This window comes from Sinohyriopsis cumingii, chromosome 1 (genome assembly GCF_028554795.1).
Source record: "Sinohyriopsis cumingii isolate HCF-2022 chromosome 1, ASM2855479v2, whole genome shotgun sequence".
Taxonomy (NCBI): domain Eukaryota; kingdom Metazoa; phylum Mollusca; class Bivalvia; order Unionida; family Unionidae; genus Sinohyriopsis; species Sinohyriopsis cumingii.
The window spans coordinates 70,682,054-70,697,216 of NC_142961.1; the positions used below are offsets into that span (position 1 = coordinate 70,682,054).

Genomic DNA, 15,163 nt, shown 5'->3' on the forward strand with positions numbered 1-15,163 from the left:
TTTCCTCAGATTGTGCACAAATTCTAAAGACTGATGTAATAAAAAATATATATATAGCCTGCCAAATATGCTTAAGTTATAAAATAACAAGAAACTCAATTATTACAATGGTTTCATTTTTGTATTACTCATATAATTTTACCAATGAATTCATTTCTTAATAAAAATAAAATTTTCCAATGGTGATAAATGTACTTTTTGTACAAAGGCCCTGGAATCAATACTGCATTTGTTTTGGGAATGTAATATGATAATCAGGCTGCAGAATGATGTGTCCCACTGTATTCGGAATAAAGTGAACATAGATATTGTGCCAAGTGCAAGTCTGTTATATTGGGAGATACAAGTAGAGATGGAATATATGAGCATCTTTTTATTTATGTTTTCTTCTAGTCAAATACTACATTTACATATGTAAAATGTAAGGGGATATGCTTAGATTAAATTGATTGAAAACTTCTCTTAAAGACCACTATAATATAGAAAAATATATTGCAATCAAATTGGAAAAGAAAGAAGCATTTATGTTGATTTGGGAACAGTGGGAACCATTATTCCACCTATAACTTTGAATGATGTGTTATAATTCAGATGTGTATTTAGTAGCATCATGTTATAGTGTACAGTGTGTTATTTTGTTTGTATTATAAGTTAATGGCTAACCCAAAAATATTTCATTGAATCTCATTTGATGGTAAACAAAGGGCTATAATATTATAAAGTCTCTGTCACCTAGACGATGTATATTTGTATTTGTCTAAAAGGAGATTGTGTATTATATGAATGTGTGCACATGTGCTTGCATATGTGTGCATTATTTTTTCCTACATTACATTTATTGTCCCTAGATTGTAAGGTGACCTTGGGGTGGTTCCCAAACCCAATGGTCAACCTATTACACGGACAATGTAAAAAAAAATGTATCTCATTTACTCATTATTTGTTCTTATGAGTGGAGACCATATTAAAATCTGAGGAGAAAAATAAATGATCATTATAGAATACAACTTATCCTTACACATGCTGGGCATGTGGATAAAACCAGAGATTATCAACTTGTGAAGCAAACATTTTACTAATATGCTATGTTAATGGTCAGATTTGTGCAACCACTGCTTTTCATTGTTTACTATTGAACTTGAACTTAAAACTGAATTAGATTTTTCTTAATACTTTCATTTTGTAGGTTATCCTTGAAGAGCAGAAATCCAAGGACATTTTGAAGTTTGACTTAAGTCGTTGGGTAGGTGAAGTGGGTGGGGACATCCGCAAAGAAGTACCTGTTGTCATACATGGAAAACCTTATGACCCAAGTAAGTATGCAGAATCCATTTCTCAGAAAGTACATAATATCATAATAGCATATAAAATACATCCAATTAAGACCGTGGAGACTTTGGCAGAGTGGTAGTAAAGAATATAGTCAATCTACATACTTGCTAATGACCATGTCACTTAAGGGATGGTCTAGCTTTAATGATGACAAGATTAAAGTTTACTCTTCATGCTTTAAATGCTTAAAAACATAAATAATATGACTACCTGTCTTCAGAGACCACCTTTTCTATAGTTGGTCTTTTAAGAAAGTTTACACTGTAACAGACCTTTCAGATTAGAGAAATGAAATTTAATGATCCAGTAAAAAAAGAACTATTGTTTCTCATAGCCCTGCATAGCTGCTGGTAAAAATCAGGCAAACATGTAATTAAGTCACAACAGTACTTATGTCTAGACTTAGACTTATTCAAGCTTAAGGTGTTTATGTTTAAGTGTATGTCTAGACTTAAACTTGACCAATCAAATGTCATAAATTTAGCCTGAACTTCAAGACTTTTGTTGTTGAAATTGGGGTTTGTTCATTAGGTTGTTACGAATACTTAAGATGTTAATGGCAGTCCATGTAAATAGGAGTGATCACATAAGAAAAAATGTGTTTATATGTATAAATATATAAAATTTGAAAAAAATCCCTAATCCATATCAGTATTTAATATATCAGTTTTAAAGTCATATCAGTGAAATAAAGCTTGCTGTATAATGTATAACTGTTTATGTTCACTTGAATTTTTCTGGTGTTAAATTTCTAAGCGGTGATCAGTGGACTCTCACCTTGTTTATTTAAAATAAGTGCTTTCATATTTTTTTAAAGTGAGAATGTCTGATGACATTTTGCAATTTTCTGCAACAACTTGTTCCTTTATAGTCAGTTTGTAGTTCTGACATGAAATGCTGTCATGCTTCTTACTGCAAGAGCTGTAAGGAGCGTGATGTTCTTTGTTTGCAAAGGAATTCAGTTTATTATGATAGTTGGTTTTAGTCTGGTACCCAATCATATATACTAGGTCAATTGTGTTTCCTAGGGCAGGAATTTTAAAAAAAGTAACCCAATTGTTTTAAAAAAATTGCGATGAGTGAGTTTAAAAGAAAGTTTGAAGATACAAACACAAAAAAAAGTATAAAAAAGTTTTGATGCCACTACAGGTTTTGTACTCATGACCTCTTGTTTGGCAAGCATTACATACAGAAATACAAATGTGGGTGTTTATGTATAATATTTTGTTGTCTATGGGAGGGAGTCACAATGGCTTACTCAGCTAATGTGGGTATGTGAGAAATCTTGCCAGTATCTTCTCAAGTGGCGGTGGTTCTTCACGGGGTTTTCCAGAGTTCTTTCTCCACCAGTTATATTGACTGCCATGTATAGCCTATCTTGTGCTGAAAAATGGGGTTAAACCTTACAACAATGACAACAACGCCGTGGCTTACATGTTATTTTGACTTTATTGTGACCAGATGTCATGCTGACTTGAGTTGAATGCTGTGCTTCTCAGCCATTAGCTTTTTGTTATCTAGATAATTATCGGTGGTAATTATCAAAGGGACAAAACCTGACATCTGAAAAACACATCAGTAATTGGATTACTTACCTCTTTGTATGGATTAAAGTTGGGTGACATTTCACATGTTGGAACAGATGTCAGTATGTTGTATTTGGAAATCAACAAATATTCATGAGATTTACATAAGCAAACCCATGTACCTGCCCCCTTATAAGGGGTACATTTCACTGGCCACATTAGAGGGTTGCCATCTTAGAGAGGTACTTTTAAACACAAACTCATTGGTGCCAAGGTATTCTGGCTACAGAAAGCAGTTGGTTGCAGATCAGGAGGTTTTTTTCTTCAAGAGAAGCACCCTGTTATTTAAAAAATAGTATTCTGTCAGACAAATGAGTCTGACTTTAACCCTTTGGATACTAATGTAATAACTTTTTTTTCAGTCCTGCAGTACTTTGTGATGGTACACACTAGTGAGGCAGAGGTGAATGCTGGTACTAATTCCAATGTGTTTATTACCATGTATGGCTCTAAGTCAGACTCTGGCAGGCGACACCTGATCAGAAACTTAAAGGGCATCAAAAAATTTGATACTGGACAGGTAAGTCATGTTATTATACTAAACGTTATTTATTAACTCCGAACTCTTATACACTTAAGTTGACATGAGAAATTTTAGCCCAGTAACAGTGATAAACATAATCAGCTGACAATGTGTGATTGACAGTAGAAAAGAACGTCTTTTCTCTGAGGAACTGTTTTCTCAGCTTTGAATCTCTTATCAGTTTTGTACCATTGATTGCAGGTGGATACATTCATTGTTGAAGCTGTCGACTTGGGACAGTTGGAGAAGATTGTTGTGGCTAAGGGTCCTGGCACGCCATGGCTACTGGAGAAAATCATTGTCAAAAAGTCACAGTATGAAGCAACGGAACATATCTTCCTTCATGAAAAGTAAGTTGAATGTCAGTTTTACTGAAAATAGTGTTCACTTATAGTTTTATTTCCATCTTTTTTATTTACAAAATATGGCTACCATCTTTACCCCATGCTTTTTAATGCCCACAAAATATATGCAATTTTTATGTCCTAAAAGCTTGGGGACAGTGAAAATAATTTGCAGTAAAACTACCTAAAACTTGTTGACAAAAAAAATATTTTGCAATAAAACTGTCCATTTCTTAGGGTTGAAGTTAACTCTACTGGTGTTGTTTTCAGTCAATTAAAGATCTTGCAATTAGCAATGTTGATTTGATAAATTCAGAATCTTTATATCAATTGCTTTTGACATCTTTATGGAAATACTTTTGTTTCTGAGCAAACAAAATTCCTGCATGGAGACAGCAGATTGTAATCTTTATGGAAATACTTTTATTTCCAAGCAAACAACTGCAGATTGTCAGTGTCAATGAATTTTGACTTAGGCTGTCAGAAGTGCAGTATTCAATCGCCTTGCCATGTATAACATTAAACTCTCTCAGCTATGTGAATAAGTTGAACAGAGACTTTCAGAGATCCATGAAATGAATGTCTTCTCATATAAATCTCTGAGATATATCGCTACGTTTATTAAATTTTCCTGGGCAGTAGTCTCAAGAAAGGCCTCTAGTATGATACCAAGTATGATACAGACATTGACTGAATGGTTAGTAAATCAGTGGTCAGTAATATAATGGAATGTGGTGTCACTGTGACATATGGATATTATTGCAGTGTGTTAATATTGCAATTCTGACAACTTGCTGACATTGGAATTGTTTGATTGGATCTTCCAGTAATATATATATATATATATATATATACAAGACTAATGTCTTTTATCTAGATGGAGATGTGCTATATTGACTCAACCAATTATAATGGTATTTAAAGTTTATATGACTGTCTGGTGTATGAAAGGTTTATTGTTCTTCGAATTTAGTAATCTACTGATCCAAAGTTTGTTTTTATGATTTACAGTATTTGTTACATGGGGAGGGGCAATATGTAACATATACCTTTTTTAAGGCATTTTATGATTTTGATAGGGTTCCAACAATGGGAGCCCCCTCCAGTGTAAGTTATGACACATCTAGAATGGGATGAATTCAAATGATTTTCAACATTTAATGAAATGGTATTAGGAATTATTTTAAATGAATACCCATTGTATCAATGTGAACTTTCCTTTTTAGCATTATTTTGTTGTGCTTTTGCTTCTTCAAATACATTACCATATCATAAGACGTTAATGTGTGTGTGTGTGTGTGTGTGTGTGTGTGTGTGTGTGTGTGTGTGTGTGTGTGTGTGTGTGTGTGTGTGTGTGTGTGTGTGTGTGTGTGTGTGTGTGTGTGTGTGTGTGTGTGTGTGTGTGTGAGAGAGAGAGAGAGAGAGAGAGAGAGAGAGAGATTTTGGATTTTTAATGTAGCTTTACCAATTTTTTTAGTCATATTGCTACAATGTCTGCAGTGTGACAGTTTATAGTGATGTCTTGCACTGGGACATCAATCCCCAGACATGTAACATCCGGTATGAGATTGTCTATGATCATGTCATCAACAACAAAGTCACATTTCAGTCCGCCACATCCCAGGTAGACTTTCAAAGTACTAGTAGTGTCCAAAGGTAAACAGCTAACTCAGTTTGCCCTATTATATTCAGATAAATTTGTGCCCTCTGAAATCAAGCACCCAAACATATTTTGCTTCAAAATCAAATAGTAATCTTATCACCTTTGTCCCTGAAGTCCTAGATAAAAAAGCATGGGCAGTCAGTGCTTCTTCCATGTACTGGAATGGTCTGTTTGCTTATACCTTCATTGAATCCTTCTGATCCTCAAAGTCTTGCAGAAGTAAGGGAAACAGAGTACCATCTTATCCTGATGGCTCCACTCAAGTGGAATAAACCAAAGATAAATGATGTGTTAAACTTAACAACCAAATTGTCATTAAAATCTTGATTTTTTCCTCACCTGTTCAAGCGATGCAGATGCAGGGGTTTCAAATGATCCTGGAATTATTGAACAGTACATGCCTGGTAAATATCCAGCATGACCACACTGGAAACAGTTCTCATAATGGACAGTATCGCTAGGACAAGAAAGCCAGTTTGAAATCATAGTGGAGGGTTTCTTAAAGTGGCTCAAGAAGAAACACATCACCATACCTGTCAACCTTCTTGAATGTTTTGGGGAGACTAAAAAGTCTTGTGCCAATGGGAGTCAGTGAGCATGACCAATAAGCAGCATTGTACTACTGAGAATAAGTTATCTAAATATATAAAGCTGTAGCAAATGACTAGAAATTAAATATAGAAAATACTATATATGTTCTTATTGAAACATTTAATAGTTACAAACAAACAATACCATAGATATAGCATTGTCATATATCAAGAATACACAAACAGACACATAGATGTGCACACATGCTCACAACTATACAGCTATTAAGTACAAAATATACAAAAAGTTTCTGTCTATAAAATCTGTTGTGGAAGACAGTATTATCTTGCAGCCTTTGCTGCTCACAGTAACATTTTTGTGGATTTGAAGGTGATGCAACTGTCACTACCATTATCTTTATGCTCATTAGAGTCTGGATAGTTGCTCAAACTTTCCGAATGATCTTTTAAATTTTTTATGATTTTGTTTTGATGGTTTTAGTGGCATGTTTAACACATGATTGGATATGTCAAGCCTAGGAAATGGGAACTATTGTGCTTTTCCCATGGACACACCAAGGCAGCTAGCCTGGCCTCTACAGGGTGTGTCTGTTGTACCTGTGACCCTTGGATTAGGAGTCTGAAGCTTATTGATGCTACTATGTATATCTTCTTTTTTCTTGAGGATTGATAAGGCTCTTCTCACATTCACCCTGTCAAATGCTGGTGTATTTACCGTGATGAAGGCTGGTGTATTTGCCCTGATGAAGCCTGGTGTATTTGCCCTGATGAAGCTTGGGGTATTTATCCTGATAAAGGCTGGTGTATTTACCCTAATGAAGCCTGATGTATTCACCCTGATGAGGGCTGGTGTATTTGACCTAAGGAAACCTGGTATATTTACCCTGATGAAGCCTGGTGTATTTACCCTAATGTAGGCTGGTGTATTTGCCCTGATGAAGCCTGGTGTGTTTGCCCTGATGAAGGCTGGTGTATTTGCCCTGATGAAGCCTGGTGTATTTACCCTGATAAAGACTGGTTTATTTACCCTGATGAAGGCTGGTGTATGCACCCTGATGAAAGCTGGTGTATTTTCCCTGATGAAGGCTAGTGTATTTGCTCTGATGAAGGCTGGTGTATTAACCCTGATGAGGGCTGGTTTATTCACCCAGATGAAGGCTGGTGTATTCAACTTGATGAAGGCTGGTGTATTCACCCTGATCAAGGCTTGTGTATTTACCCTGATGAAGGCTGGTGTATTTACCCTGATGAAGGCTTGTGTATTTACCCTGATGAAGGCTGGGGTATTTACCCTGATGAAGCCTGGTGTATTTACCCTGATGAAGGCTGATGTATTTACCTTGATGAAGGCTTGTGTATTTGCTCTGAAGAAGGCTGGTGTATTCACCCTGATGAGGGCTGGTGTATTCACCCTAATCAAGGCTGGTGTATTTACGTTGATGAAGGCTTGTGTATTTGCTCTGATGAAGGCTGGTGTATTCACCCTGATGAGGGCTGGTGTATTCACCCTGATGAAGGCTGGTGTATTTACCCTGATGATGGCTGGAGTATTTATCTTGATGAGGACTGATGTATTTGCCATGGTTAAGGATGGTGTCTTTAACCTTATGAAGGCTGGTCTATTTACCCTAATGAAAGCTGGTGTATTTACCCTGATAAAGGCTTGCCCTGATGAAACCTGGTGTATTTACCCTGATGAAGTCTGGTGTATTTACCCTGATGAAGCCTGGTGTATTTGCCCTGATGAAGCCTGGTGTTTATACCCTGAAAAAGTCTGGTGTATTTACCCTGATGAAGCCTGGTGTATTTACCCTGATGAAGGCTGGTGTATTTATCTTGATGAGGACTGATGTATTTGCCATGGTGAAGGATTGTGTCTTTAACCTTATGAAGGCTGGTCTATTTACCCTAATGAAGGCTGATGTCTTTACCCTGATGAAGGCTGGTGTATTTGCCATGGTGAAGGCTGGTGCATTTACCCTGATGAAGGCAGGTGTATTGGTCCTGATGAAGGCTGGTGTATTTACCTTGTTGAAGACTGGTGTATTCACCCTGATGAGGGTTGGTGTATTCACCCTGATGAAGGCTTGTGTATTTGCCCTGATGAGGGCTGGTGTATTTGCCCTGATGAAGGCTGGGGTATTTACCCTGATGAAACCTAGTGTATTCACCCTAATGAAGGCTAGTGTATTTACCCTGATGAAGCCTGGTGTATTTGCCCTGATGAGGGCTGGTATATTTGCCATGGTGAAGGCTGGTGTATTTACCCTGATGAAGGCTGGTGTATTTACCCTGATGAAGCCTGGTGTATTTACCCTAATTAAGCCTGGTGTATTTACACTGATGAAGCCCAGTGTATTTACCTTGATGAAGGCTGGTGTATTTACCCTGATGAAGCCTGGTGTATTTACCCTGATGAAGCCTGGGGTATTTACCCAGATGAGGGCTGGTGTTTTTACCCTGATGAAGCCTGGTGTATTTGCCCGGATGAATTCTGGGGTATTTACCCTGATGAAGGCTGGTGTATTTATCCTGATGAAGGCTTGTGTATTTACCTGATGAAGGCTGGTGTATTTACCCTGATGAAGGTTTGTGTATTTACCCTGATGAAGCCTGGGGTATTTACTCTGATGAAGCCTGGGGTATTTGCCCTGATGAAGCCTGGGGTATTTACCCTGATGCAGGCTGGTGTATTTACCCTGATGAAGGCTGGTGTATTTACCCTGATGAAGGCTGAATGTATTGTATCTGTGGACAACATATACATTGCTCAAGAATGACTGATTTAGAGATGATGTTTGCGGCATGTCGAAAGTATAAAATGTTCCTATTTGCTGCATTGCTTCAAAAAGTCAGTCTCTATCAACTAGGAGTTCTGAAATTTTGTTTTGCAGGGCTTTGTTCACTTCAGAGATGGCTCTTCATCCCCCAATCACAGATACATTTTAACATTGTGCCTTAAAACATTAATTTTACTTCCACACTATTCCAACTAGCAAAATCATGTTTTGTATTTTATACATGGAGTAAAATCCACTTCAGAGAGATGTTGCCACTGATCACAAAACTAGCCTGTAATATTTAACATTATCATTCAAGGTAACTTTAGTTTCTTCAGGATTCATCTCTTTGATATACCTAGCTTAAATGAATTACTGTAGGTTGTTCCACTTCCCTGTACTTTACCTGTGTAAATGAATCTAGTGTGCTCTCATACAGCAATCAGACTTGATTTTTCTCTGCTTTAAAGTGGAATTCTGCTTTTCTTCTGACTTGAATGAGATTTTTCTTGATATAGTCCGTTTTTTATATTATCTCCAATCCAGTTTTTTAAAAATGGTCTGTCCGCTCCCATTCCACAATGACCCTTGTAAACTATTTGTTTCATATATTAATTAGCACACCACTCTTGTAAAGAGTATTCTGATTGGTTGAAGGTTTAAATTCATCCAATGAATCTTTGTGTAATGGAAAATGATGGCAATGGAAAGAAGAAACAGTGCTTGCAAACCATGGTGTCCCGGAGTTGTTGAGGGAGACTGTGACATGAAAAGTTTAAATAAAGGTTTAAAAAAACAAATGGGAATGGCTGGACCAAAAAGTTGACGGAAATTTAGTTGGTCAGTTTATAAGAAAACTGAGCACTGGAGGACTAGCATTTTGTGACCTCTACAATAAAGATCTGAATTACGGTAATCATGGTTGGAAGAGTTTGGAATAGCACCTACAAAAGAAGCTGCATACAAAAACACTGAAGCTCAGAAGGCATTTGGAAAAAGTGCAGTTAATTACTTTAAGCAGAAAGATTTCTTAAATGAAAGAATAGAATATGCACACTGCATGTCGCCAAGCACCAGCTTGAAAGGAAAAAGGCTCTCATTGAGAAGGAAAGGAAATGACTGCACATTGAGCCAAAATAGTCAGTGTGACAAAAAGGAAGGCTAAAGAAATCTTTGCCAAAGCCACAAAAAGAGCTCGACTAGCATATCAACAGGTTGTGTCCATTGGAGAAAAGACAAGTGAATGTATGGGATTATTTGTATATAGTTGATGTACTTTGGTATTTATTTTACAGATTTGTTATGAAAAGAGAAAAGTATAATATATTTGCTGCAAAAATTTACAAATTATTGTGACTTAATTATGATGTGAACACTGACATGCACATGAAATAACTTCAGCATCAATAGAATTGGAGAACAAATTCATGTTACTATAAATATTGTGAAATTATTGAAGTCAGGTTGAACATTTTTGGTAAGTTTATTAGTTTTTCAAATGATTATTTTGGTTTATTTTATGATCATAAGTTGCACCAGGAGCAATTTTTTATGAGTGTAAAATGTGTTTTTGGTTGGGGGCCTTCAGCCTCATGGATCCCTAGATCAGGGGCGCAGTCCTTCAATACCCCATTGGGGGAGGACCCCCAAACGCTCCTTAAAATTTTTTCAGCTTTTTTTTATGGAAGACCAAAATCATGTCTGAGCCGTGCTCACAGATCTTATAACAAAATCACCCCAGGTCTTGTTGACCAATTAAATAATCTCTGCAGTAGTTGTTTTTATCTCTGACCACCTTACCTTTTAATTGCTTGTATGACTATTGCCTGTATAAATTGTCTGGTGGTATTACTTTTCCATGTACATTAAACACACCTATTTAGATTTTACACTGGTTTCTGGTATATATTGTAGTGTTAATAAAGGTCTCTCTTTCTCTTTTGTTTTTTCATATGGTTATCAAGATTTATGCTTTTATAACCTGATTATATTTAGAGGTTTGGAAGTTAACAATTGCACTTTTCACATTGCATGTACTCGGCAGGTATGCATCACTTCATTATATATCAAATACCACAAGTAGCTAACATTCACCTTTAATGACAAGAAGTCAACCCTGATCACTGTAGATGGCTACCATTCCATGATTTCATATAAATTTCATCATCATGTAAGAGAAGATGCATGCCAAAACAAATATCTATCAGACTTCTGGTGAATTTTGATTCTTGACTGTAGATTTTGATCATCTTTTCGAAACTGAATTTACTGTGGGTTTTGACATGGTTGAATAAAGTGATCTTTTTTAAATTTATTTTTAAGACCTCAGTTACTAATGTCTTGCACAAAACCTGCTTCCTGGTTGTTCTGGTTACAATTGGCAGAATCTATAAAGTTCTGACATGGCTGAATAAAGTGATCTTTTTTTATTTTATTTTTAAGACCTCAGTTACTAATGTCTTGCACAAAACCTGCTTCCTGATTGTTCTGGTTACAGTTGGCAGAATCTATAAGATACTAATGCCTTGTTGGTCACTTGGACAATCTGCAATTCCATAGCAGTAGTTGTCCCAATTGGTTTCATTGACACATATCTTTTATACTGACTTTAGACCATATCTCTCACAAGATTTAAAGCCTCTTCACATCCATTAGGTGACCGGAGATGGGAACTTATCCAGAGTAAGGGGATATAACTCCTTCTACCTCATACCTATTCTCCTAATTTATTAGATTGGGTAACAATTGGAGTACAAAAGTTTTTTCTTTGATAATACTTATTCATTCATAATATGGGCACATGCCCCCATCCTAACTGCAGTTATATCTTAAAACTTGACAGATTATGAATATCCTCTCCAACAGTATGGATGTGATTTAGTGTGAATCACTCTATCCAAGGGGAGATAATTCTTATCTGACTTTCTTCCATGTGGGCAGACTTTTGGCACTTTATTTTGCTTAAAATAAGCTTGAAAGCTTGTGTTGTAGTGGTTCTACTCTTAATTTATTATGATTGGGTAAGTATTATTGGAGAAGCCTATCTTAGTCCAAAAGTTTTAAAAGGGAACATCATATTACACCTGATAGGAATTTTCCATTTATCACACATTTCCATTCATGTTAGATTGCAAATAATAACCATCTATAATATAGAACTTAAGAAATCTTAATTTGTTGTCATTTCTTGTGGTGAGATTTAAATGTAAACATGTGGTTGATAATCTTAAAACCAAACATATGAAAGTCTTTTTATGGCCAGCATGTCATGATGGTTTCATTTTTTTAAAATAAAGGGATATTAAATTACCTTTTTGTTTCTTTGTGGCATCTTGAACTGATCTTGCTTACTTTGTGCAAATGCTTGGGTCAAAAATGAAATTACTGACCCAATTGACAGATTTTTGTGCAATGGATTTTAATATCAGTGGATATTAACCCAAAAATGTTAAGTAACTGAAGTGATTTACAGATCTTAATATAAATTATGTTGACAGGCAGTACTCACAAATTCATGCTTCAGTATAGTTTGAGTTGCCTCCCTCACAGCATCAGAATGTGTATATATGGTAAGCAAAAGCGACCATAATAACTAGAATAGCACTCATAAACTACTAGAGCCAAACCCTTCATTATTGTTTGCAGTGAGTCATTTTTCAAGAATTTACAGTCACCATATAATTCTTTATTGATAGTACTTTGCAGCATATACAATTCCATGTCATTTGTACTAATAAACAAGGTTGGCACTTGCACTTAAATAGAACACTAAATTTGGACTTGGGGACAGAATGTAAGTGAAACAAGAGAAAAGACAAAATATGTGAATATTATTGCAAATTGTTTCAAATGTATCACTGCAAACTTTGGTAAAGCATGTATCACTGCAAACTTTGGTAAAGCAAGCAACAGATTAGCGAGGGCATTATAAACAAGTTTGTTAGTTATCTATGCATACTAAAATAAAATAGTGATGTAATTCATTTTTTTAAATAAAAATAATGTGTATATGTTCCAAACTTTTAAAAAATATTGTGTGTATATTTGTATAAATGTTGTATATAGAATTTTTATAAATATTGTGTATATAATTTTTATAGACTGCTCCGGTGGCCTAGTGGTTAGAGCATCCACCTCTGAAGCGGGAGGTCGTGGGTTTGAACCCTGGCCAAGTCATACCAAAGTCTTACAAAAATGGTACTAATAGCTGCCTTGCTAGGCGCTTGGCATTAAGAGGTTAGTGTTAGGACTGGTCGGCCTGGTGTTAGGATAATGTGACTGGATGGGACATCATATTACATGTCTGCGGCATGATGCCCCATTGCTAGACATCACTATAAACTGCCACACTGCAGACTTCGTAGCGATATGACTGAAAATTTTTTAAAGCTACGTTAAAAATCCTAATCACACACACACACATAATTTTTATAAATACTGTGTATAGAATTTGTATAAATGTTGTGTATAGAATTTTTATAAATGTTGTGTATCTGTACAGAATTTGTATAAATATTTTGTATATGTACAGAATTTGTATAAATATTTTGTATATGTACAGAATTTGTATGAATATTTTGTATATATACAGAATTTGTATAAATGTTTTGTATTTGTACAGAATTTGTATAAATATTTTGTATTTGTACAGAATTTGTATGAATATTTTGTATATGTACAGAATTTGTATAAATATTTTGTATATGTACAGAATTTGTATAAATATTTTGTATATGTGCAGAATTTGTATAAATATTTTGTATTTGTACAGAAAATGTATAAATATTTTGTATATGTACAGAATTTGTATAAATATTCTTTATATTTACAGAATTTGTATGAATATTTTGTACATGTACAGAATTTGTATAAATATTGTACAGAATATTATATGCAATGAGAACCTCAGATGACATTAGCTTATATCTGAGTAAATCAGTTATATCCCTTGAAAATAAGGACTCATTAATATTTACATTAGGCCATAGGACCACATCAACTTTATGTCCATTTTATGTTGTTCATTGAGTCATCCATTTATCAAATTTTGTCTTTTTTATTTCTTATGAGAAAAAAAACTGAATCATTTGTGAGCGAATTTCTTATGAAGCATGGTTGTATTAAGCCAATTAAAAATCATTCAAACTTCTATTATGTTCCCACCCACCCCCATTATTACAAAAAGAAAATTTATAGGAATATTATTATAAAGTAGATATTGGACCATCTTAGCATATTCACTGTAAATTATTCATGCTTGAATTGAAATTTTCAGATGGATAGGTGCCAAGGAGAAACAGAAAGAAGAGATAGAGGTGACCCTTCACCTCACAGCGACATTGGAGAGTAATGTTGCTGTACCTGTAGACCACATTCTGAGTCTAAGATCTTCTGGTATGTTGGTGGGGTGAGGTGCTTTTGAATAATACATGTCACTGATGTCTTGACATAACAAACTTCATCAGAATTCATAGGAATATTTTATTTTTTTCCCTACCTTTAATGTGGACATCTTCTGTATCTGACAAATAATTTTAATCATGGAGGTTGAGAGTTTTAGTCTTGCTTAGAAATGTGCATCAAGTGCATCCATTCTATGCTTCATGATTGTAGCATGCTCTTATTCTGAAATTGTTGAGCATGTTTCTGATTCAGTCACTTAAGAGTTTCTTTGATAGATCATTCACAGATTTATGACCAGAGGGTGATGCATATTTTTGATTACATGCAGCACAAAAGTATGAGAAAAATGAATACAGTCATTGTCTATAAATAGAATCAGCATTGTTGATGGAATATGCAAATCTTTAATTAGTTTAACCTGAAGAAAATAAAAATGTGTGATGATTGTTTAAGATTGATGATTGACTCAAATTTGTAAATTATATTTCCCAAAAGGGGGTCAAAATTATTCTTTAGATTTACAGATTCTACATTTTTTTGTTTTAATGGTGAGATATGATCTTTTACCCATTACAGTTATAAAAAAAACTTTAAATCACTGAATTGATATCAGTCTATACTATATATGGTTCAATAGATAGACTAATGGGCAAATATTCAGTGTTTCTGAAAAAAAGTAAAATCAAGTCCATACATTCTACCTATTGATTAAGCAATAACATATTGAAGTATTTCTTTGGCATTTCTTTGTTCCTTCTCACTGCCATATGATGTCACCATAGGTATTACTGTTGGCAATACCAGATAAATTGCAATAGAATGGATGTAGACTCCCCAGAATGACTAACTGTAGGATGTAGAATCACCAGAATGACTGATTGATGGATGTCGAATCACCTAGAATGACTAATTGTAGGATGTGGAATCTCCACAATGACTAAGTGTCAAATGTGGAATCAACAGAATGACTGATTATAGTGT

General features: G+C 35.0%; 1 protein-coding gene across 1 annotated transcript in view; it reads left to right on the forward strand.

The window, feature by feature from the left end:
- Positions 1–15,163, forward strand: part of LOC149807090 (lipoxygenase homology domain-containing protein 1-like) — a 276,859-nt gene that overhangs the window by 192,900 nt on the left and 68,796 nt on the right. The window contains exons 44-47 of the mRNA XM_089961784.1: positions 1,187–1,313; positions 3,281–3,438; positions 3,643–3,791; positions 14,055–14,173. Coding sequence (XP_089817910.1) covers positions 1,187–1,313; positions 3,281–3,438; positions 3,643–3,791; positions 14,055–14,173 — 553 coding nt within the window. The remainder of the gene's footprint in view (positions 1–1,186; positions 1,314–3,280; positions 3,439–3,642; positions 3,792–14,054; positions 14,174–15,163) is intronic.